General features: G+C 41.3%; 2 protein-coding genes across 5 annotated transcripts in view; one reads left to right on the top strand and one right to left on the bottom strand.

The window, feature by feature from the left end:
• Nucleotides 1–25,653, bottom strand: part of LOC123865958 (uncharacterized protein KIAA0930 homolog) — a 66,671-nt gene that overhangs the window by 2,974 nt on the left and 38,044 nt on the right. For 3 of the 4 annotated variants that reach the window (XM_045907201.1, XM_045907202.1, XM_045907204.1), the window contains 6 exons: nt 20,798–20,938; nt 5,759–5,881; nt 5,172–5,300; nt 3,485–3,641; nt 691–1,236; nt 240–389 (listed from right to left, as the gene is read on the bottom strand). In XM_045907201.1, the coding sequence (XP_045763157.1) occupies nt 240–389; nt 691–1,236; nt 3,485–3,641; nt 5,172–5,300; nt 5,759–5,881; nt 20,798–20,938 (1,246 nt within the window). The remainder of the gene's footprint in view (nt 1–239; nt 390–690; nt 1,237–3,484; nt 3,642–5,171; nt 5,301–5,758; nt 5,882–20,797; nt 20,939–25,653) is intronic. The other variant, XM_045907203.1, reaches the window with a different exon arrangement.
• Nucleotides 1–25,653, top strand: part of LOC123865960 (phosphatidylcholine:ceramide cholinephosphotransferase 2-like) — a 100,634-nt gene that overhangs the window by 44,355 nt on the left and 30,626 nt on the right. The gene's annotated exons all lie outside the window — the stretch shown is intronic.

Below are 25,653 nucleotides of genomic sequence, written 5' to 3'. Positions count from 1 at the left end.
ATGGCGTTAGCAGTATATTTTTCGCTGTTTTCTCACAAGACGGGATCCGGAATTATTGTAGGGTTAGGTTATATATAAGACTTTTGAAGGAACAACGAGGCGGCCCGGCCCCAAATGAAACGGACAAGGGCAAGAGAAAGAGACGTTCATAAAATTCAATATTCATAATATAAGCGTCTCTGCTGAGTGATTCTTCTGTACTTGGAAGGTAGTATTGAGTATTGCGCTGGGAGGGGTACCTTTGGCGATGCTCCACCAGGGCAGCGTGACGTAGGTGAGGAAGGCGTTGAGCGGCGCGGACTGCGCGCGCCGCCCCTCCTTCCACAGGTGGAAGGTCTGCGTGAACCCGCGCATCGCCCACAGCGGGTTGTAGGCGCCGTCGTCCAGCTCTGCGAACAAACCACTGCTGATCCTGGGCCCCTCTTGCGAAGGCTTCCTGGACATGAAGCAGGAGCCGCACCTGTGACACCGGTGCGGCCGGTATTGTACAACGCCGCGCCGGTGCTCTGGCTTCATGTATAGGACGCCCAAATACTGATATCGATTCGTATTATAAAAACTTTGATGTGTGAACAGAACAACTATTATAAAATCGTAATGTTTGGATGGTATATTCGTATACCTAAAAATTCTAGAATAGAAACAAACAAAAATGTTGGCAAAGCTGGCAAAAGCTCCAATTAGTTTTACCAGTGTGCTTCCGTCGCGGCAGGTCGCACCAGTAGTAGATGTCGGTGCCGTCGGGCGTGGTGCGGCGCGGCGGTAGCGTCTGCGCGCGGAACAGCGCCGCCGCCACGCCGCGCCGCCGCGGCAGCGTCACGTACGCGCGCGCGCCGCCGCTCCACGCGCCCGCCCCTGCATTCTCCGAGCCCGCACCCTGCCTCTCGTCGGCCATGTCGCAGGGTAGCTCCTCCTCGCCCCGGACGGTCAGGGAGGCGACTCGCTCGGTCAGCACTCGAGGAGGAGTGGCAGTCGCGCAGCCGTCGAGGCAGCACGCGTCGCACGCGAGCTCGCACTCGGCGTCGGAGGCGGCGCGGCGCGGAGGCGGCACGTGCAGCGGGCGCAGCGGCGGCGGCTGCGCGGCCTTGCGCGCCACGCGGCGGCGCGGGGACACGGTGTGCAGGCAGGCGGGGAACAGGTCGGGCGGCGCGCGCCGGTACACGTCGCGCATGTCGGCGTCGCGCCGCGCGCCCGCCGCGCAGCAGCCGCGCCACCGCACCGAGGGAGCCCGCCGCCCTACAACACATCACACTACTGTATACGCTAGCGGCCCACCCGCGCGACCTAATGTACCGAGTGTTCACAGAACTTGTCGTGTGATTGCGTCCATTGCATTGATTGTAAACAGTCCATTCGACTATGTTATTTGACTTGTATGTCTTTGTCGACGGTGTCAATGGATGTTTCTATATCTACAGTACTTTAACATAAATCCCATTTGTAACAATTTGTTACGCTACTGGCAATTTACTCGCGTTTAAAGTTTCAAATCAAAACTTATTAGAAGCTCGAGCTAGTTTTGTAACTTTCTTCACAAATTTACGAATATAAAATCTACAACGCTTATTAAATTAATTGCTTGAATGTATTATTGTTCAAAAATTCTTAAAATCTGTACAGAACTTCGTGTATGTGTGAGAGAATCCTTCAAAATACACAGAAACGTCTAGCCATAACACAGAAAGTCAAAACCATAACGTGTGAAGTAGGTAGATGTATAATGACGTTTGAGATAGTGTGGAGGGCGTGCGGTCGTCGGGCGGCGGGCTTCCTCGGGCGGCTACCAACTAAATAGTACAACAGAACAGATGCAAATGCAAGCAAGTCTTTTTGTAACTCTAAAACCCACAGGCTTGTGGTGTATCCTGTAAATTTCAACCATCGTAGATTTTTCAAATTTCAGTTAGAAATATCACCAATTTAGAGTAAAACCTCGATCAAACGTATGAACTGTGGTTGTAATTTCAAATAATAAAACCCTATATATAATGCGTAAATTTTGAGAAAGGATTTGCCATATTTGCTCTTTGGGTCCACTGTCATGTCACGAGTACGGTTTTAGTCCTTAATCTAAGGATAAACGTAATAAGCTAAGAATGTCATTTCATTCACACTACTTTTGACATGACAGTTGAATAGAGCAAATATGGCGAATGTGGTCTCAAAGTTACTCATCATACTGTGGTGGACATAAAAAGACAGTCAATATAAAACTATGGAAAGAACTTGAAACTACGAATTCTTAGCATTTTTGGTAATAACAAACATCAAAAAGCGGTCATTAAATACTGGATTGGTCTTAAATATTTTGTACTTTCTATCGGTCCAACATTAATTTAATCAAAACTTGGAAACACCCGATTGAGTATATTTTTCGGGTATCCATAATATGAATGATTACCGTTTCATTTAAACAGAGGTCCAAATGATCAAGGTTCTACTTTATTTTCAATTCGTATAAAACCGCTTGCGCATTCGCATCCACCCCGCGTGCTATAATACGGCTCCACTATCGGAATTCGTGTTCGGGTAAATTTTACGGTAGTTCAGCATTTGGCAAATCACACATGACATTTTGTGACAGCGAATAGTCTTCATTTTCCGGAAAACAAGGACTTCCTGCGAGATTTTTTTTTTAACTTATATTTGCGCCAACCGTTCACATTAGCGCGTATGTGCGGGACGATAAAATTACCGCCAACCACACAATTCATGATCCGAATTCCGACAGCAGAGCCGAAGTATAAGCCTAGGATAAAGTTGCGCGTTGGAACGATGATGTACACAGCGAGTCATCCGCAGTGACTAGTGAAGCTACAGCGATGAAGCGGGAAGCGTGGACATATATATTATGTTGGAACATCAACATCACGAGGTGCAATGTGCAGTAACACTATATACAACACGTGAAGGACATTTGCTACTTTGTAGTTTAATGGCAACGATGAGGAAATTGCTTGAAGAATGATGACAGGAAAAACAAAATGTGTGCAGTATAATATAATTAGTTACATGACAAATAAGTTATTAAATTGTTAGGGATACAAATATGAACGTTGACTTAAAAAACTAACCTTTTTAATGACTAAATTTCTAAATTGAAAAAAAAACCACTGCAATAACGATGCTCTTTAAAGATACTCCTACTGGTTTTCCAGTAGAAATTGGGTCCTGAAGTCAGGTTGGGTAAGCTTGTTACAGAGGGACCTCGAAACCCAACATAATGAATCTAAGTGCGGGAGAATGTTATAAGTATAATCAGATGATACATGACTAATATTGTGGTTGATGAAAAATGATGGTTTATTGTAAGGTTAAGACCAAACGAACGTAATTTTGTACGTTGTTACTCACGAGGTTAACTCGGTTTCAAATTATTTTTATGCGTTTGCAGTCTCCATAATAGACTACAAATTACAATAGATGACCGGAATTGCTCATCGTAAATAACGCTCGTGTGGTCGCAGCCTGTAGTAGTGCTCACCGTCCCGCAAGTCGCCCGCCTCGACCTCCGCGAAACCGTCGGAGAGCGAGTCGAGCCCCTCGTTCTCGGAGCGACTCTTGTCGTGGTCCTTGTCCCGCGCGCGCCAGCCGCCGCGCACGAACGTCGTGATGTTCGCGCTGGGGTCGCTCAGACGACGCTGCAACCCAATGCCAGTGGCTCGGTTACGGTAAACTGACAGCTACTCTTCTGATCGGTTGACGCTCGCTGACTATTGGCTACAATGCATTGTTGCAACAAGAATACCGCATATTCAGTCAATCACAACGATTGCGATTATAATAATGTTTGATGCAAGTTTTCCGGAATCGACCAGCAAAACTTTATTATCATGCGTATAATATATGACACTCTTTAACTTGAATGGAAGTTGGGAAGAAATGATTCAGTGCCTAAACAACTAATGAATAGAACAAAGTAGATTTTTATTCAAATAAACTTTTACAAGTGCTTATGAATCGTAACCACTGGTTTGGAATACCATGAAGAAGAACCAGCAAACACCTTGGTGGGTACTCTATTCAAATTTTCAATTCACTTATGCCATATTATATAAGCAATTGCTGCTCCGTGTATTGCTGTAGCGAGTCACACTCGCGCTCTTTTGTCCTTCGAAATGTAAATTGTCAACCCTACAAAGTTACAGTAAAACGGCTAGAGCGCGCACACAGCCGCACAAAGCCACACACAGCTTTGACCTGCCTCGTGTCCAAACGAAACGAAAACGACAGACCACCATAAGTTACCATAAGTTGTGCCCGTAACTGAAATGGTAATGGTCCCACATTCAAATTCTAAACTCTTTATCGTGGATAATATAGGTAAACAGTGCAGATGTTACAAAACAAAAAGGAATAGCCGAATTCTGCCTATTAGCATGCAAAATAATCCTAAAACTGTTGCAGTAAAACTGATGCAGTTCTCATTTATATATAAACGTCACATTGTATACTGATTATTGCAATGGAGCGTAAATATTTGATAACATTGTGCATAAACGCACGTGCAGCGAGGAACGTATCGAGCGATGTTGACTCAAGCCAACAGATAGTTGGCTGGCATGGCGCCTCGTGGATACATTTCGATACCAAAAGAAAGTGTCAACCCTGGATTCTGTAAGGTTTTGACCACTGATCTATTTGGCTAACCTCTTAAACAAGGACAGAACTATCGTTCGCGTTACTTCCACTCGTAAAAGATCTGAGGCACTCTCGTAAGGCTGTCTCGCCTAAAGGAGAGTTACTTCACCAACATTTGCGTCTGTTTATCGATATTTAATCGAATATTCTTTAGAGCGTGATCCGGAATTTCACAACCTTGCTCCTCCTTCACAGTTCTAACACAGAACAGCGACAAACGTAGCCAAGCGCAAGCCTACCTCGTAATAAAAAGCCAGCCAAGTGAAATTCGTTCCGTAGAAATTTGTGGGTATGTACGCAGGTTATCACGAGAATCGCATAAACCTTAAAAAATCAAATTCATTCAATATAAAAAAAAAATCATAAACAAAATAAAACAAGCCGCCAAATTTTATGATTCTAGGTCAATAGGAAGTATCCTATAGGTTTTGATTCCCTTGACAGGTTTTGACAGCCAGACAACGAAGTGATTCTATAAGGGTTTATTTTTTTCTTTCGAGATACGGGATTCTAAATAAAGCCTCGTTCACCTGGTTTCGGTAGAGGAAGAGTTCGTCAGGGTCCTCGTCCCAGTCGCTGTCCCACAGCTCGGACGCGGCCAGCCCGGGCTCCGAGCTGGGCGTGTGGATCCCCGACGACCGCGGCCGCGACACCGCCACCTGCAACCCCAACATTCGCAACTTTGATACTTGAATGCAACTTTTGCAAAACTTGTGACGTCTGCACCCACCTTAACACAATCCTCCAAATGACAATAAACATTTATATTGTTTGCACGGTTTAGATAAGCCCTTGTCTGCGATCTCACTTGGTGGTAAGTGAGGATGCAGCCCAAGTTGAAAGCGAGCTAACTTGGGTGGGATATGGCAGTTTCACTAAACCCATAGCTACCCTTAATTGATTTTTACGCGACATCATACTGGAATGCTAATCGCTTAGCGGCACTGTTTAGCCGGTAAACCATCCTACTGGCAAAGCCCGCCAAGCGATTTAATAGCAAATCAGGTCTGAATATGTTCATTAAATACAAAAGATTTATTGTAGGTGGAGGCCCTCGCAAAAGAGAACAGTTTCTATGAAGGGTTTTCTAAATTGTCATTTAAAAATGTAGAATTACCTCGGCGTGTCCCTTCCCGCCGGGGCCCTTCATGCGCACGAACTCGCAGCGCGCGGCGGCCGACGCGCGGCCCAGCAGGCCGAACGACATGCGCTGCGCCACCTTCGTCGACAGAGACGATTGCTGCGAACACCAACAAATCCATCATTATTCCCAATCCCATAGGAACTCTTTGATTTGGAATAAAAAGCAGCAGGTACTTCCCCGGCGTACAAACTACCTCTGTACCTTTCGTCAAAATCGGCTAAACGGATGGACCGTAAAAAGGTAGCAGACAGCGAATCTATCAAGAGAGTTCACCACTGTTTAACCAGGTTTTTTCAATAAAGTCCTATAGTTATTTATAATTTATCTATTGACTTAAAACAAAACATTTTATTTGTGGCCCCTTTATTGCACTCTTCAGTTCAGATAAAGAACTAGAAACTTATCTAAGAACTATTTGGAAAGTTATCACAAATCCAAAACAAACAACTGATAACAATAGCTATATACTGAGTACATAACGAGCAGATATGCTGGCGCCTGTCACGTAAACAATGATGGATGTGTTAGATTAGACGGATGGATTTAGAAATTGGTGGGGTGCCAAGTGAAGGCTTCATCAAAGCTAGTTGGGCCTACATTTTCTTGCACAAACGCACGTGTTTCAATTTTGTAATGGCTATATTCCACTTTTAGAAGCCGTGATAGCCTAGAGGTTGTGACGTCCGCCTTCTATCCGAAAGGTCGGGGATTGGATCCCAAGCAAGCACCTCTAACTTTCGGAGTTATGGGCGTTGGAAATCATCGTGAAGGAAGCTTGAGAAATCTCCATAAAGTTCTCAAAGGTGTGTGAAGTCTGCCAATCTGCACTTGGCCAGCGTGACAAAGCTCTTCTCATTCTGAGAGGGGACGCGTGCTTAGTGGACCAGCAATGGGTTGATCATGATGATGTTTTTTTTTTAAATAATAAGTACATATATTAATGTAGAAATATTACATAATTATTCCTCTTTCCTCTCAACTGAACGAACGCATGTGCTAACAGAAGAAGGTAGGTACGAATGCAACAGGTGGTGTTTGAACCCTGACATTTCGGAATTCATCCGCCCCCATCCTGAACGAAATACACACTCAACTATTTTTTATTAAGTACAGATTAATTCGTCAAGTGCAGTTTCGAAATAGCGAGTCATATCTGAAACTGCAAGTCACTCGCGTCTTATTTACTCGAGACTCACTGCATTCGTTGCTTTTTATTTTATCCTATAAAAATGAAAGTGACGGCAAGATCTCTTTTATATTCCAGATCTAAAGTGAGACTGTTTCGCTGAATCAACTATAAAGCCACTTCAGATTAAATTCAGAGAATGGTTTAAAATTATAGGTACACTGATATTTGTTTGGATTAAGTTCTGGAGCTTTAAAATAATTTATAGATATGTTCAAAAAACCGAAAATCCTGTCGGCATCGGCAGGATTCGAACCCGCGATTCGAGCTCGGAGTTCGAGTCCGGAGAGCCTTCTTGCACATACTACCAAGTGCCGAAATTTTAGATACGTAATATAATAATTCAGTACTCAATCGACTGTTATTGCCATCTAGTAGCGACAAGTCGCAGTTGTCGAAACTGGATCTTTCTGGAGCTTAGCTGGATTTGAAACTAGGTAGGACTCTGTAGTGTCATTCTCCAGAACTTTATCTATATCCATAGATATCCATGCAAAAAGTCGTGCTGTTCCGTTGCGGCGTGATTGAAGGACAAAACAATAAACGACCTTTGCATTTATAATATGGATAGTGACTATTAATAGAGCTAAGTTTGCAAACACATGCAGATTGTGACGTGTGTCCAACGCGAACGAGGTGAACGACCTATAACTAGGTGTCGTGATAACATCAACATAACAAAAGCTAGAGCGAATGAAATCTGTGTCTAGACTGGAGACAAAGCCGTACAAGTTGCATACAACATCGTCTAACATGGGGCACGCAAAAACATGGGTTCCCATTCAAATAACACTTATTTCCTAATTAAGTTACTAACCTATTCAGGCGTTTGCCTTAGATTCGAGGATTTGATTTTGTTTACAGGAAAAGGGAATGAAAGAGGTAAGTAAAAAAATAAAGAGTCTCCCCAAAATATCTGAACTAAAATTTGGAGATCATTTCTTCATTCTAAACCCTGAACCTATAGTTACCTACTCAATCTGTAGTTAATCGATCACAGGATGGAATTTAGAAAAGAGGAGGTTCTCATTTCGGTGCTTATTTTATGGCACATACCTAGTTTGAAAATACGATAGACGTTGGGGTCATAACTCATAACTCCCAAGATGCTAGAATGGCAACCTCGCACTGGAAAGCGCGGCGTTGGAAGACCCCCACAAGTTGGACGGATTCGGGCGGCGCACAGTGGGGCAGATCCAGGAATTAGGCGGCCAATATTATTTTCTCCCATATATGTGTTGTAAATAGGTTAAATTATATTTTTTAGTATTTTGGGAACTTATTTTTTAAAACTAACTGATGCCCGCGACCCCGCTTGCGTATATTTTGGTTTTAAATCCTGTTTGTCGAAATTCTGATTTAAATCATGTGGAAACCATGGATTTTCTGAGATAAAAAGTAACCTATGTGCTAACCCAGGGCATAATCTATATTCATTCGAAATTTTAGCCAAATCGGTTCAGTAGTTTTACCGCGAAGGAGAAACAAACGTTTTTTGACGCAAAAAACAAATAATTCCATAAAGTGCCAAAACAGATTTTATTTCTATATAAAACATAGTAAAAAACTAAAAACACTAAAACTATAATAGTAAATTAAAATCGTGATTATGACAAATTAAGAAAATATAAAAACAAAAACTAAGAAAATAAATTAGATGCAATGGTAAATAAAAAAATACAAAAATAAACATAGTGTGATTCAGATCAATCGCAAGTGTCTTCACCAGAGCTAGAGCTCAATTCATCCTTGTCAAGATGGTCCGGTTCAGATTCCTCATGAGGACATTCTGCTGTGTTGAGTTCAGCGGAAATAAGCATTTCCAACGCTTCTTTGCTATGAGGCACATTTTTTCTTTTAGGTTTTGGCTTTATGCTCGATATTAATGGATCCGAACTTAGCAACAATCTATTAAGGCCGTCATAATTGCATTGCTCCCTTGAGCATTTCCTTGCGAAATTTTACCGATACTGGCGAAAATGTTTGTTTCGTGCCTCTGCTGCTTCTTCGGATAGTAATCCAATAGGCAGAAGTGCATGATCCATTACAGTTGCACCATGTATTAAGATTTTATGCATTGTTGGAGACATAGGGTGCCAGGGATACAACTCAATATAAAGTTTTGTGGTCTGTTTCTATAGTGCTACGCATTTTGAGTGTTTGTCTGCGTTTACTTCTCTCACTTGAATCTTCAAACGACTTTGATGGTCTACCAGAAGAAAGCTTTTTAGGTCTCGGTATTTCGTATGTTCCTTTTAACCATTCATCATTCTTTTGAATGAAAGTATGAGCCTTTTTATGTGACTCGATCCATTTTTTCTTAAATTGTGACTTTAGACGTGAGAAATTATGTTTAATTTCCTTCTTTTGTTCATCACAATATTCATCTTGTGATAGAATATATCTCTCAAGATAAATCAATTTTGCATCAAAATCGGGCAAGTCTTGTTATTGCATTTTAGTAAAAAGAAATCCACGTGTTACGGTGCGAGTCCCTAAAGTGCCTCCCTATTCTGGAAGCAAATAAAAACCGGTTTAAACCGAAAAAAAGAAATTTGTGAAATACGGCGATTTTCCGCTATGTACTTCTTAGCCTTCAAAATATGGATTCCGCGGGAGTCCGCAGCTAATCTCGATGTATTCAATTAGGGATAATAGTCAGTTCTTATTTACAATGAATAAAACCGATGGGCCTCGGTGGGAAGTTAAAGTAAAACCTTTTTGAGTATCTAAAAGATGATTTTTTGACCGCAACAGAAGCATTATTTTGCAAGTGCCATAAAATATCTATTTTATCGTTATTCAAACTTTTTTATAAATGTTATATATGGGCGCTTACCTGTTATAATCGAATCCATTAAGATTTTTTTCAAAAATAACTCACTAACATATAAAAATCACTTTTTAAAAAGTCGTTTTAATTGAATCAGTTAACGCAGTATGAACACTTAGAGTGACGCTCAGGTTTAGACTGACACAAAATGGTGAACACCCCTAATTAGAGGAATAGAGAGGTGGCATTATGTTCGGTGTCTACTTAATTACCTCAGGTAGTAAGTTTTGTTTGTCAATGGCCATTTTTGAGAAATCGATTTATGGCCAGCTAATTCCCGGAACTGCCCCACCGTGCGGCGCAAGGCCATGAACGTGAAGTTCTACAAATAAACTATGCCCAGCAGTGATGATGATGATCGATAAGTGCGATATGATAAAATATTTGCCTATCAGGAATGTGCCAAAGATGCCGTAGCATGTACAAACAACAGAATAGCAACTCAACTCAACGGGCAGAGATAAATGTGTACTCAAAGAGGATACCTCTATCATCACGCGTGTATTTTTAAACTCGCACGGAAACAATGGGCGGTGTGTGGATAGATGTAGTAAACAGTAGTAGCACGCGGCCGCCGTGCCGCGTGCTGAGCGGCTCACGATCGCAACACCTGTCGCGTGCCGTCGCTACTCACTGCGTGCCATCTGCCGCGAGCGCGCACCCACAACATTATAGTCTGTTCACTAATATAGTGTCGGTACAAGTACCATCCACGAAGATAGTCTCAGAATAATAAGAACAAGAATATGGAAAGGTGTGGGGTGGCGAGGCGTGGGCTTCATGGGGTTCCAGTTGTCGACCTCGAGCATGAGACCACGCCGCTACCCGTTTTCAGTCTTTCAGAGAATTCGATTGACCTAGAAGCGGAAATGTGTGCTTCCGGACGTTGTCGCCCTACATACATCTGAAGTCTGAACTCAATTAAGAACAATGCTTACTTACATTGTGTAAGTTCACTTCTTGGCTGTGCACCCAACCCGTCACCGGCCCACTACTGAGAACGGGTCTCCTCTCAGAATGAGAAGGATTTCGGCTATAGTTCGCCACGCTTGGTGTAGTGCGAATTAGCAGACTTCACACACCTTTGAGAATATTATGGAGAACTCTCAGGCATGCAGGTTTACTCGCGATGTTACCCCATTCACCATGACATTTAATTGCTTAAAACGCACACAGCTCCAATAAGTTCGAGATCCGCGCCATGGATCGAGCCCCCCGACCTCCCAAAAGAAGGTCAACGTCTTAATCACTAAGCTTCAAGTCTCCTCGTCCAAAATTTCTCAGTGCTTAAAGTGAAAACTACCTAGGTAACTATACTCAACATTTTTAGAAAAAAAAATTTAGAAAAATACATTTCCAAAGAGAATACAAGCAGCTACGTGGCAAAGACGTCAAAAGAGATGACAGCGCCCGCGACCTCGGCGAGCCACTCATTAATATGGCTCCATCCATTAGGCGCGGCGACGCGGCGGCGCGGCGACTTGTTGATATCGCACCCTCGCCCCTCACACCCCTCCCATCCCAGACACGTGACACAGCTTACAAATCATACAGTTCCGAAACAAAACATCCCGAATGGTTAGCATGAGTACAAGGTTTTTTCTAATCCCGTGGGAACTTTTTGTCTTTTCCGGGATAAATGTCAAATACACTACAGAAGAAATTATTCGCTGTCGTAGAGCGGCGCGTCTGCCCGCTCTGCCAGCCGGCTGATATGCCAAACATATAAAAATTCGCCAAACACAAAATATCCGCCGTATCTAACTCGAATCATTTGGCGAATCCCGCTATTACACCCATACTATTAAAAAAATGGCAAGATTTACGGGAAAAGAGCGCCTGGAGTTAACCGGCAAATCGCAACACTGAATGATCGCTAAGCGACGGTAATATCAAGTCTCAACTCGCGACCAATCAATAGGTGTACCTACATATGAATCAGATGGAGGTGGATCAGCTCGGCGTGGAAATGTTGCACGGCCTCTTAAATCTCCAAGTTGTAGGTAGGTCCGATATTCAAATCGTAATCATTAAACAAATGGGTCAAGTGTGTGTTCGACTGGCACACGAGGGATCCCGTAAATAAATGGTGATCGTTTTAAATTTTTTATTATATTTTGTTATAGCAGGTGATAGACACATTGAATCAACTCTCTACCCATTACGGTTCATGGGATACATCCCGCTGACATACAGACGGACGGAAGGACAGCGGTGGCTTAGCAATATGACCCGTTGGCACCCTTTACGTACGGAACCCTAAAAACACGAAGGTGACATAACTCACTTGTAGAATGTGTTTTCTTGACATAAATTAAAAACTGGTTTCTGTACTTGAGCTCAGGTTGATCTTATAAGTTATAATTCAATAGGTAAATGCCTTTAATGTGAGGTTATAGACAGCTCATGGCATAAGTAAGTCCAGCTTATGCAAATCTCGCAATAAGGGTGCCTGTCCACCAACGCAAAGTGGAGCGGAGCGGAGATTATTGAGAGATGAGTGACATCCGTCATCTATCAATAATAATTTGAGTGGTGTAGCCTAGAAGATTCAGGAGGTCGGGGTTCCATCCCGGGCACAGCTCTCTAACTTATCGGAGTTATGTGCATTTTAAGCAATCAATTACTTTGACATTGAAGGTAACATGGCAAGGAAACCTGCATGGCCGAGAGTTCTCCATAATGTGCTCAAAGGTGTGTGAAGTTTGCCAATCCGCACTCGGTCAGCGTGGCAGATATGCCCGAAGCCCTTCTCATCTCAGTCCGAGAGGATACCCGTTTTCGGTCGTGGGCCAGCGCAGCGATGGGTTGATCATGATCATTAATAAAATTTAAGTAATCTTCTAAAAGCATCCCTGTTGCAGTGGACAGACACTTGCTCCGGCGTGTCGTCGCGGGCCACAACTCCCACCAGCTCGCTCCTCGCTGGCGCGTGGGCGACGCAGTCGTGACGTCACGCCCTGCACACTTTCGCCGCCCTCCCCGTTTACAGTCGTTGCCTACTGACATAAACACTGACTTTTCACTTCTTGAATTGCTTTTGCGAATACAAAGTTCAGTTTAAATCATCCAGATTTTTTGGAGTAATTTTTTTCATGTTGTTTTCTCAGTTCTCGACGTGCTTTGTGAACTCAAATTATTCATACATTTTCCAAAGTAATTTTTCCATGTTGTTCTTTGCTAATATTTTCCCGGAATTTTTATATTTCTATTAAACGATTTACGAATATTATTATGGTCGATTTTTTTTAAAGACTTCTCAACTTCGATGATCTTTCATTTTTTAAACGGCTGCCCAAAAAAAGGACTGTTACAAACCTGAAACCCTAAAAAGGTTCAAGTACATATGTGAGTTTCTTTATTCACCATAACTTGTAAACGCCTGAACAGATTTGGATACATGGGGTACTGTTAGAATCCTTACATAATCCCTTAACAATAGACTATAATTTTTTTATAGCGGCTGTATGGCGCCTTTCCAAATGCAAAAATGTTACTTTTTACTTCGTATTTTGATTACCACCACCCATAAACATGTATGCTTCCTGGTTCGCGGTCTCCACTCCAGAACACGTATGCGCCAGCGGCCATGGCCTGCCAACTGCCGCTTTAGCTTTCTAATCATTGAGCTATATCGGTTACTTTGGTTTTCCTATAACGTGAGTGACCTTCAACCCGCCGGACTGACGATCTCGAGAATTTAGCGGGAGGTAATGCGTGGATGAGGAAGGCGGGGGGGATGTGTGTGCGCTCTCAGGAAGCCCTTCTTGCAGCAGTGGACGCAAACATGCTAAGAGATTGATTGATAAATATTGTACATTGTAGCAGCAGAACCGCTAATGAGTTGTCAGCTTTCGAAGAATCGGTTTATCTCTTGAAAGGCCCATATTGTGGTAATACGGGCACCAAGATGAAAACTATAGTTTCACAGTCAGAAAACAGCCCGTTCCAATTAGTCGCCCCAATACAGAAGTCCTTGGAATAACGTAATTCCGCAGGAGCAAAGTAGGTAGGTACCTACATTAGTTTAAATGGCTTTGCTCGACGCACGAGGTAATAAATAATTACTAGATTTTTTAATCTACAACTTAATTACTATTCGTATTTGACGACTTTGCGAGACGATGGACTGGTTATTCTCGGTAAGGCGTATTCTAGCAAAATCTGTGATTCTAGCGATCAGAGTTTTTCTTTTTGATCTTCCTTCACAACCAGGCATTCACAAAAGATCAACTAACAATCACTTTGTGGCCTTTACAGCCTTTTTTGAATCATCAAGGATGCCTGTCTTACGCTTGTTAGTCAGTTGATCATTCGGGATGTGATTCCTACTGAGAAGGATTACCATCAAAGCTAACATAGTAAACCTCAACCGGAATGTACCGTACTGTCACAACGCACCCTACTTTCTCTCTCACACATACCTATGCACAGCTCAATTGATAATGCTTGGCACCATTGGAGTCATCAATGTAATGTACTAGGCTCACATAAAATAGTCCACATGGCCTGTAATACGTTAGGCAGTAGAGGCACAGAGGCGAGTGAAGGAAGTCACAGCCGAGGGGCCCAAAAAAAACTATTTACTTTGTTACTATTTAATTAAATTATAAAAATTAAAACTAATTTACAATTATAACTTATTCTATAGCTACGCGATGTAACTAACAGAATTTGGAAACTATCGCTACGCGATGTAGGTGATAGAATGAAATTTATTTTATTGCCGTTTTTAAAGAAAACTAGAATTTGGGTCGCGGTTGCGAAATCGCTGACTCCACCGCTCGTGTCTTGAGGCTGCATCATGGGTCAGCGCTATACGTGGAGCTGTGCGATATAACTCCTCCACCCTGAGATCAGCAACTATTTGAGAACGCTGTGACAAAATGTTGCTGGGAGCTGCTCTCGAAGTCGGCTGGGGTCTTCATCTTCTTGGTGATCCTTTTTCGGATTGATATTTATTCCAGACTTGATTGCGGAGCTGCTTTTATATCGTCGAAATAATATGATACCACAGATGAGTGCAAGTGTACTTGATAGTATGACGTAGAATGGTATCGTCGTATGATAAATCGTTGTAGATTCTTGTTCCAAGTGCAACGTTGGCTGGAGCATGACTTTAGTCTGAATAGAATGTAGGTTTCTTAGGTCGATCGACTTCATACTTCTGTGATCAAGGCTTGTCTGTTGTAGTTTCTTCTCGAAGTTGATGTTCACGATTTTAAGGGGTTGACCCGCAGCTTTATCTTCTCTATTACATAAGGTGTAAATTTGCGCAGGGTGTGACAATGATAGGATATAGTGTTGTTCATCTTCTTCAATTCTTCCATGGTTTCTTAGGAGGGGGTTGTAGTCGCAATACCGCCGGTGTGGTCCAAGGTTTGATTTTGAAATTGATTCTGGGTGCAGTCCGATGATGTTCGAAGCTGATGACTCTTCTTTTCGCAGAGGTAATTGGTGATTGTACTTCGGGCATTCAGCCTCTATGTACAAGAACATATGCCTGTTGGATAGGATGTAAGGAGAGGGCGGAAAGAGAGCCTGCATGTTTCTATTTGGGAATACAGCTAGCTTATATAAATCAAAGGACTCTACCGATACTATATAGGCATTTTAAAATTATAACTATTCATTTACCATAGTAATACTAACTACCTTTATAATTCCCTATAACTATTCTAATCTAAAGGTTAAAACCCGAAATGCTCCTTATTAAGGATCCTACTCCATCTATGAGACCTCTTTTTTGAACGATTTGACTCTAGAATTGTCAGCTGGATCAACATGTTGTCCAACTTGCCGTAAAGATGTTTTAATCGATTTGAAATTGTTCACATAAAACGTGGGTGTCATTTTACACGGTCTCAGGTTTTACTGTCTGAGTCACTGTCATTTGAACGTTAGGAGGGTCGTTTGGATGAAAAGTATACTGTAATAATTTAGGAATTCGTTTAATTCTATGTTTTATTTTTTTAGATATATAGATGTGGATCGGAAGGTCGGCTAGGACTTTGTCCTGGATGTATCGTGGACCTAATTTCTGCTGGATTGTAGAAGGGTTGCTTATGACTGTCAAATGTAATTGTCTGTGAAACTTGTTGGGTGGTTCGTCAGTCATAGGTACTTCCAGGATCGGGTTTTCCTTACTGGTATGAGCAGTTTCTGTGGATGAACCTATTGAAATATGGTCTACCGATGGATTTGCTATAATGGAGCTAGTCTCCTCGTTATGGACTTGTATTCGCGACAGGGCGTCGGCGTTGGTATTTGCTTTACCCTTTTTATATACTACAGTAAAATTGTACTCGCTTAGTCTGAGTTTCCAACGAATTAGTCGTGAGTTGGGTTCCTTCATGCTCATAACCCACTGTAAGGGTTTATGGTCGGTTATAATTTTGAATTTTCGACCAAATAAATAGGGGCGGAAATATTTTGTTGCCCATACGATAGCTAACAATTCCTTCTCGATGGTACTATAATTTAATTCGGAATCATTTAAAGTTCTCGAGGCATAACAAATAGGCTTGTCGGACCCTACGGGGCCTTGGGAAAGTATTGCACCGATAGCGACGTTAGACGCGTCAGTCGTGAGAATGAAGTCCTTATTAAAGTCAGGGTACTGCAATATGGGGTCATTAGTTAAAAGATTTTTACATTTTTCGAAACAATTTATGTACTCAGAGTTCATAGTGATTTTATTTCCCTTTTTCAAACATTGTGTGAGGGGCTTAGTCAGTCGAGCAAAGTCAGGGATAAATTTTCTATAGTAACCTAATAGACCTAAAAACTGTTTTATTTCCTTAGTGGTTTTTGGGATTGGGTAGTTTTCTATAACTTGAATTTTGTCGGGATTAGGTTTGATACCTTCCCTAGAGATAATGTGGCCTAGGTAGGCTGTCTCTAATTTTAAAAATTCTGACTTATCCATCTGGATCTTAAAGTTGGATTCCCTTAATTTTTTAAATACTTTTTCTAGGTTAACTAGGTGTTCCTGCAGGGATGTACTAAAAACAATTATGTCATCTAGATAGACTAAGCACACGGTATTTTGTAATTCCTTAAGGACGTTATCCATTACGCGCTGGAAAGTCGATGGTGAGTTTTTTAATCCCATCGGCATTCGTAAAAATTCATAGTGTCCGTGTTCGACATTGAACGCGGTTTTAGGGATATCCTCGGGGTGCATCTCTACCTGATAAAACCCACTAGCAAGGTCTAAAGTAGTGAAGTATTGGCAGTTACCAAGTTTGTCGAGTACGTCCGTAATGTTCGGGATGGGGTATTTATCGTCTAAGGTTTTTTCATTTAATTTCCTAAAGTCTACGACTAACCGCCATTTTGTTTTACCAGAGGCGCCTGCCTTTTTGGGAACGACCCAAATAGGTGAGCTCCATGCGGATTCCGAGGGTCGTATTATTCCTTGATCTAACATCTTTTTAATCTGGTCCCTAACCTCCTGTCTATGAACAAAGGGATAACGATAGTTTTTGCCATGTACTGGGATTTCGTCACTAGTTCTAATGCGATGCTTAATCTTGTTGGTGAACGTTAACGCTTCGCCTTCGATATAGAATATATCGGCATACCTAGAACATAAGATCTCTAAATTAGCACGTTCTTCCGGATTCAAGTGCTCGGTACGAAGTCGCGATAGAACTTCTTTCGCGCGGGATGATAGATTAACTTTTTGGAAAGTCTCTAAATTATAAATTTCGGTAGTAATCGTCCTATCCATGGAGAAAATAACGTCATGCGGAGTTGGGTTAAAGACCTCTAATATTCCTCGATTGTTTCTAACAGCTGTTAAGCAACTAGGTATAACGCAATTTGATATTACCTGCTCGGAAATTAAAACATCGCCGTCTTGACTATTAATAGGTAATCGGAGTAGTTTTGATGAGTTCGCAGGTATCACGTCTTCATAATAATTCACATTACGCGAATTATACATTTGAATAGGGTTTACGGCATTTTCTGTGTATAGTAGTCTGTCTTTAAGGTCTATTTTAGCTGCCCACTGTTCAAGTAGATCTAACCCTATGAGTCCGTCAAAGTAATTATGAAATCTGTATATAAAGAATTTCATATCGGTCATGTCGTTGAACTCTGTGAAGGTCGGTATTGTAATCGAATAGTCGCTACGGGTCGTCGCATGCACATTAGTTACTTCAAATGGGTCATAATTTGGCGAAATATGGGGAAAATATAGCTCCACAGCTTCCGGGCTTATAAAAGACTGGTTAGCACCTGTATCGATGAGTAATTTAATAGGGGGGTTGTTAATTTGAATATATGGAAGCTGTCTTTGCGTTTGCATGTTGAGCTCTATTTTGGTCTTTTTAATTTGGGGGCTTTTTGAAAATCCGACTGGGATTTACTCGTCGAAGGTTTTTCGTCAGATTCTGAATGTGGAATCTCGTTAGTTGCGTCATAGTATGGGTTATTATCGGGGTCAACGTCACCGTAGTTGTCGGGATCGTCGGTGTATGTAGCGTAATAGTCGTATGGTTCTGGGTCGAAATAATAGTCAGGGTAGTCGTCGTAGTAGTTTTCATGGAAATTAAACTCATGGACGTTCGTTTCCCGGGGATAGTTGTTTAACTGTGGCGTGAATCCACGGTTATAAAAGTTCGTGGGTGGTAGTTGTTTAGGTGTATAATTAACAACTCCACTCATGGGCTTTTGGAACTGATTTTGGTTCCTAGGGGGAAGTCTAAATAAATTACTCTTAGGATTATAATTAGGTGGCGGCGCACGGAACATTTGTTGCGTGCGAGTCGGATGATGTTGATTCGGCTGACCTACCTGGTTTTGTCTCCAAGGCAGCGGTTGCTGCTGTTGTGGCTGCAGGGGAACCTGCTTCTGCATTGGAGGCACAAATGGAGAAGAATGGAATGCTTTTGGTATTGGTGATGGGAACACCATAGGGTTCGCGGTAAGCGGCTTCGGTGTCGCGTGTTTTCTGTCGTTAAATGATTCATTCCTACTTTGCATATAGGTAGCATTCAATTCTTCTTGTACGAATTCTAGGGCTTTTTCGATACTGTCAGGACGCATGCAGCGAATCCGGGAGCCGAGAGGCTCTTTTAATCCGCGTACGTAAGCCTGCATAGTTAACTTTTTATAAAGAGCGCGTTTCGCCTCTACCGTTGAGGGAAGTGTCTCATGAAGTACTACGTAGGTCATAATGGTACTAAATAATGTCTGGCATCGTTCATAGTACTCTTGTGGAGTACTATTCCCTTGTGTCGCTAAAGCTAAATCATTGTAAAGCGCGGTCTCGTCGCGTTGATCGGAGAAGTTATTAATTAGGGCTGTCCTAATTCCTATCCAGTTGTCTGAGATACCATTTGAATTTATGAACCTCGCCGCCGGACCGGTGACCTTGTTGAGGATACAATTGATTAGACTTAGGTTAGACAGTTCGGACCCGGGTTCGGTTCCTATGTAGTGACTCACTAACTGATCACAAATACTTATAAATCTAGGTAGAACGTGCGGGTTCCCGTCGAATTCGGGAACTACGCGTACGGCCTTAAGTATAGTGTCGGGGTCGTGACACGCCATGGTCGCTTCCCTTATGGACTCTAACCTATTTATATCTAAATTAAATCTACGGGAGGTCCTACTCGATGCAGGCCCTCCTGGGTTCGATTTCCTAGGATGGAAAATCGTGGGAAATTATGAAATAGGGGGAGTAAGGACACAGGCAGTTCTATGTACTTACATAAACATTTCCTCTGGGCTTGAATCGATTTTCGGATTCTCCTCGGCTCGTGCTTGTAGGTTCTTCTGTAGGATCTTGAGGAAGTGGTCACGACACGACGTGCTTCTTCTTGAATATCCTACCCCTTTAAGACTGCGCCAGTGAAGGAAGTCACAGCCGAGGGGCCCAAAAAAAACTATTTACTTTGTTACTATTTAATTAAATTATAAAAATTAAAACTAATTTACAATTATAACTTATTCTATAGCTACGCGATGTAACTAACAGAATTTGGAAACTATCGCTACGCGATGTAGGTGATAGAATGAAATTTATTTTATTGCCGTTTTTAAAGAAAACTAGAATTTGGGTCGCGGTTGCGAAATCGCTGACTCCACCGCTCGTGTCTTGAGGCTGCATCATGGGTCAGCGCTATACGTGGAGCTGTGCGATATAACTGGCGTGTAAGCTAAACCGGTAGATACATAATATTATGTGTACGTATCGGACAGATAAAGATGATCTCACGCCACCCAGTTCCACACATGCATGAAATAAAGATAGAAATGAAATGAAATGAGATGAAATGAAAATTTATTTTTAAAACTAAGTCGTCGAGAACCCTGAAGTAAGTTTGAAAACCTGTAACTAAATAATAATAAAAATAGAAAGCTTCAAATAAAGTTTTAACAAGATACAAATAAAGTTTGAAATTTGAATCCTCAAAAGAATTTACTGGCTCGGAATGTCTACCGAAAAGAACCAGCACAGAAACTCGGGATTGCTCTTTTCTGATGAAATGTACTAGGCTCACAGAAAACTCAAAAGTTTCACACACATTTGCATATTATATCCATCGCAGTGCTATTTTATTATCTACTAGAAGATGTCCGTAAATTCGTTCGCGCGGATATACGAGTACCTACCTAGGTTTTTTGAAAAACCCGCTGGAATTCTTTGATTTAGGATTTTAAACATCCCATGGAAAATTTTTGATTTTCCGGAGCAAAAAGTAGCCCATGTCCCTCTCTGGGATGTAAGCTAACTCTGTACCTTTCGTAAAATCGGTTAAACAGCTGGGTTATGAAAATCTAGCAGACAGACAGACAGACACACTTTTGCATTTATAATATCAGTATGGATTCTGTGACAGCACGTGTCGTAGGTCTACGGACCTAGAATAGGTACCTATTTATTTATCTGTGGCTACGGGTACGATCGCACGCCACTACTTCCACACATGTTACAAGTACCAGGCTGCCATAAGACTGTGAGAGCTTCACTCACCCTCGCGTCGTAGACTCTCGTGAGGGCGTCATATCGTATGGAGCCGAGGAAGATGACGGCCTGAGCCGCTCCGCCGCGGCCTCTGGCCACCAGCTCCACGCACACCATCTCACCGTCTCGGACCACGATGTCACAGAATACCTGCAACATAACAACATCTTGTATCATAAAAGCGATCATATCCTAGTGGTCAAGACGTCAGGATTGTAAGGTCCGGGGGTTCGATCCAAATCACGCACCTCTAAACTTTTCGGAGTTATGTGCGTTTGAAACAATTAAAATATATCATGTGCTTTAACGGTGAAGGAAAACATCGTGACCATATCGTGACGAAATCTGCAGGAGTTCTTTATAATTTTGTGAAAGGCGTGCGAAGTCTGCCAATTCGCAATTGCCCAGTGCAGCGTGGTAGACTGTAACCAAACTCTTCTCATTGTGAGAGAGTTGTTGTGCTCAGTAGTGGCACAATTTTAAGATTGTGGGAGTGGGCCGACGATGGATTGAACATGATCATGATAACTTCGTAAAATGAATAATTTTAGTCAAGGGTTTTTGAATTGTTCATATTTATCCAAATTAAAACACTTGTGTTAATAGGACCTAATGGAAAACAACAGCGAATTTAAAAGTATTTTTAGTGACGTAACTATCCGTAATTAATGTCGAACAAAATGTTGTTTATTGTTACAGTATAATCGTTCGCTTGAATCATTTACCTAAATAATAAGAGGATAAAGGATGCAATTAATAATAGCAGTGTGATAATAATATCCTTTAACAATTACCGTTTTGAAAGGCTCAGTACGTACGTACCGGTTGCACTAAACTTGTGGCAAACAACTTGACAAAACACGACTGCCCAAAAAAAGAGTGATCCATAGTGCATTTGTGTGTTTGTTTACTCCACCATAACTTCTGAATGCCTGAACAAACTCAGATGTAGGGGATATCGTGAGAATCCTTACATCATCCAGAGTGACACTGGCTATATATTTTTTTTTAAATCTGTATGGAGAAATTTCCAAAATGTGAATAGTCTCCTTAGTTCGTTTTTGGCAGAGCTGTCGTGTTTTAATTATTTTTTAAATGATGACTTGTTTTCATTAGAAATCAATACAAATTGAACCCCTTAAAACCTAATTGAGAAGACCAAGAAAAATAGTGCCGTGCCACCTTTTGTATTGACATAACGCATAACCGAGTAGTTTCCTGCGGTAGCGGAGCGGTGCGGGAGGGTGCGGGAGGGGTGCGATGACGTGCGGGAGAGCTCAGCGATTCGTCAACTCGTGACAACTTGAACCTACTCAGTTACCTCGCTATACCTATACAGTGAAAATTGAAATCCCACAATCGTCTGTCAAAAGGTCGAAGGCTAGAACGTTATCGGCGCTTTATCAGTAATCACACAAGCGCTCAATCTTTTACGTGATAAGAAATACGGCGATAACACAATCTGTTATCGAGATTCTTTCTCCACGACTCTCAATACTAACCACCATTACAACATTTTTTGCCGATAACGTTTCCTATTACTGTACCTACCTAAAAAAACAGTTAAAACATAATTCTGACGTCTGTGTCGTCACTAATGTCCAGCAGCCAGCTACATGACAGGCTGTTAAAGTTAAGTCACAGCTTTAATCATCAATAAAAGAAGAGAAGGTAACAGCAAAAGTCAGGATTTGTTAATTTTGGGCAACCTTTACCCTTCAGGTCCTCGAATTCCTTGTAACACTTCGACCGTCTCCGATTCATTGTGACCGCCGCCGATGTTACAGTTCTGTGCCAACTGCCAGTACTTGTGACCGCCAGGTGCAGCAGCACTTTCCTGACTGGAATTGGAGTAGCTTCCTCAGAGTGTACAATGTGTTTCCCAACGAGAATGCTACATTTTTTATACCTTTTATTGAATGTTAACTTGCGCAATCCACTTTACGTTTTATTGGTCGTCAAAGCTAGTCGCTAACCGTAACGTAGCTTTAACCGATGGTCATGCAACTAGGCTTTACGTGTGAACTGCCTAGCGTCCAGGCGTGGATATATCGCGCGTCGGAAACGTGGCATTTATTTATAGGCTAACTCATATACAACGTCGCTGCAAATGTGATAAATTGATAATAAGTATACCATCGCTTATGATTTATTAAAATGTTATTCAATAGATAAGATCCTTATCATCGACTAATTTAAAAAGAAAGATAAATACATATGTAGTTAATTGCTGATAAAGATTAAGTTAATCTAACTCTATAATTAATTATTATCACAATATTATGTTTTGTACAAATTCTTATATTTATTTATATTAGAATTATTTGTAAGTAAGGTTTAAAAAATTATGATATTTATGATACTTACTTAATGAAATTATTTTTTATTTTTTGTGTTTGTGGTTATTGAAGTTGACGTTTCTTTTATTTTTCGATTTTTTATTTTACTTAAGTCAAACGGATTTGAGACTGGACTGATAAAACAATGTAGGACTAGATAGCCATTTTGTGATGCTAGACGTGTTTTGGGGACCTGTTGTCACTGGGTGTTTTAGGAACTGGACGTAAAAGGATAGATAGATACTGGATGATAAACCTGACGTGGTCATAGTTTGATACACCTACAATACAAAGTGATAGCGATCACTTCCGGTCGATTATATAAATGATAAAAGTTTATTTGAATAAAAAATGTTTTACTTGAACCCTAAAAACCCCGAAGACCGCCGCATCGACTCAGGGCAGTTAACTATATCTCACTGCTAGTTCAGCTAACTCAGTGTCTAACACTAGATGATAGCCACAGAGTTCATTTGACATTTATTTTTAATCCCTTGAAAATTTTCTACGAAAAATTATTTTACTCTCTCAGTGAAGTAGCAATGTAAGACCAACCAATGTCAAATGAGCTCGTTGGCTATCATTCAGTGTTATCAGCACTCAGTTGGCGAATCACCCCGTTAAACGCGTCTTCGCACTCATTGATAACATATTACGTCATTCCTCTGCCCGCATTCAATCAGTGGTTCAATTGAATCAGTGCGAGTGTGACGTCACTCGTGATTCACGCGCTGCAGCGATCTTTGGCTCCAACTGTATCACTATCCGTTTTCCAGGAAGCTATGGATTTGCCACTATTTGTTCGTCTGACTCATGAACGTCGCTTGTGGTTGTTTGCTGTTTACAATCGATGATAACGGAATTTTCCGCGGAATCATAGAGACCTACATGGAAGTTTCGTATTATAAAGACCTGTTTCATCAATACCATGTTGGATGACCGTCTTCATCGATACCTACTTATTGAAACACAGGCCCATTGTGGCAAAGAGACATGTTTTTCAGGGCTATCTCAGAGTTGTGTGGGACTCTTTATAGCTCGCAGCATCGCAACGGCTGGATGGATTGCAATCAATGAGATGGCAATCGCAATATACGGCGTAGGTTTTGTTTATACTATAAAACAAAAATGGCGACTGTAAAATATAAAAAGGCGAAAGAGGCGAAAAAAACTTGTTTACCCTTAGTTCACTTATTTCAGCAATTATTTTATTTTCCTAGCAACAAGTAATATCTTATCCCACCAAAAACATTTCATGTAAAAAGGTAGCCAAGACTCACAAGTTCATAATGTTTTCACTGTTAAAAAGTTATGAGATCTCTAGTAGAGCCAAGCCCCTAGCTGAGCTTAGATTTGTGCTGGCCATGGGAGCTATCCCAAGTTCAAAGTATATAGCTTTTAAATGTTCTTGACTATATGACATTTATAACAATAAATAACAAATCACTCTACTTACAAGCTCTGATTCTACAAACCCTACATCTTGGTAAAAAAGGACGGCTTGGCCGTTTAATGTTCGTAAAACTAATACATGACATAACATATTTTAAGGCCATAAGGAATAGTTTGTTCGACAATTACTAATTTGTATTGTACTTCGTGATGGTCGCAGAAGCTATTCCGGGCTTAAATGTTATTCCAGATAAAAAATCCACGAACTGTAAACGGCCAAGCCGTACTTTTTTTCCAAGATATAGGGTTTGTAGAATCAGAGCTTGTAAGTAGAGTGATTTGTTATTTATTGTTATAAATGTCATATAGTCAAGAACATTTAAAAGCTATATACTTTGAACTTGGGATAGCTCCCATGGCCAGCACAAATCTAAGCTCAGCTAGGGGCTTGGCTCTACTAGAGATCTCATAACTTTTTAACAGTGAAAACATTATGAACTTGTGAGTCTTGGCTACCTTTTTACATGAAATGTTTTTGGTGGGATTTCATTTCTTTTTGGCAGGTGCCCTAGATTTTTTTGGATCTATTTCTTGTAGGTACATCATTTACATGGCCCACTCTCTATCGTTACCTCTTTTTTTAAAAGCTTTTATTCAACTTGCAATGTACTCGTATGTAAATATGTTTGTTCGGGTGGAATCTTGCAACTCAATTTTGAAGCAGATATACCAAACTTCAGTCTTTTAGGACTTCAGGAAACACAGATACTTGGTACGTTTGATAAATCTGCCACGGACATCTTATCTTGAAAACTTTAGTATTCGAGCAACAGATTTTACAGATATGCATCTCATATACGAGGGGATGAAGGGGGACCCGATTTCTTAATTTATCTGTTGTTCATAATTCTTGAAATTCCTGCTTAATGCCAAATTTCAGTCTTCTAGGACTTCAGAAAGTACCCTAGAATTTGTGACTAGAAGTTTTGACTGTCAATAAATCTGAAACTATAAAAGTTAGACAATTGATAGTTAATGCGTTTAATAAATCTGCCAAGGACATCTTATCCTGAAAATATCAGCGTTCTAGCGACAGAATTTACAGATTTGCTTCCCCCATAAGAGGCGTAGAGG

The sequence above is a fragment of the Maniola jurtina genome, chromosome 6, assembly GCF_905333055.1.
Source record: "Maniola jurtina chromosome 6, ilManJurt1.1, whole genome shotgun sequence".
In the NCBI taxonomy this organism is placed as follows: domain Eukaryota; kingdom Metazoa; phylum Arthropoda; class Insecta; order Lepidoptera; family Nymphalidae; genus Maniola; species Maniola jurtina.
This window is presented reverse-complemented; position numbering and strand designations above follow the sequence as displayed.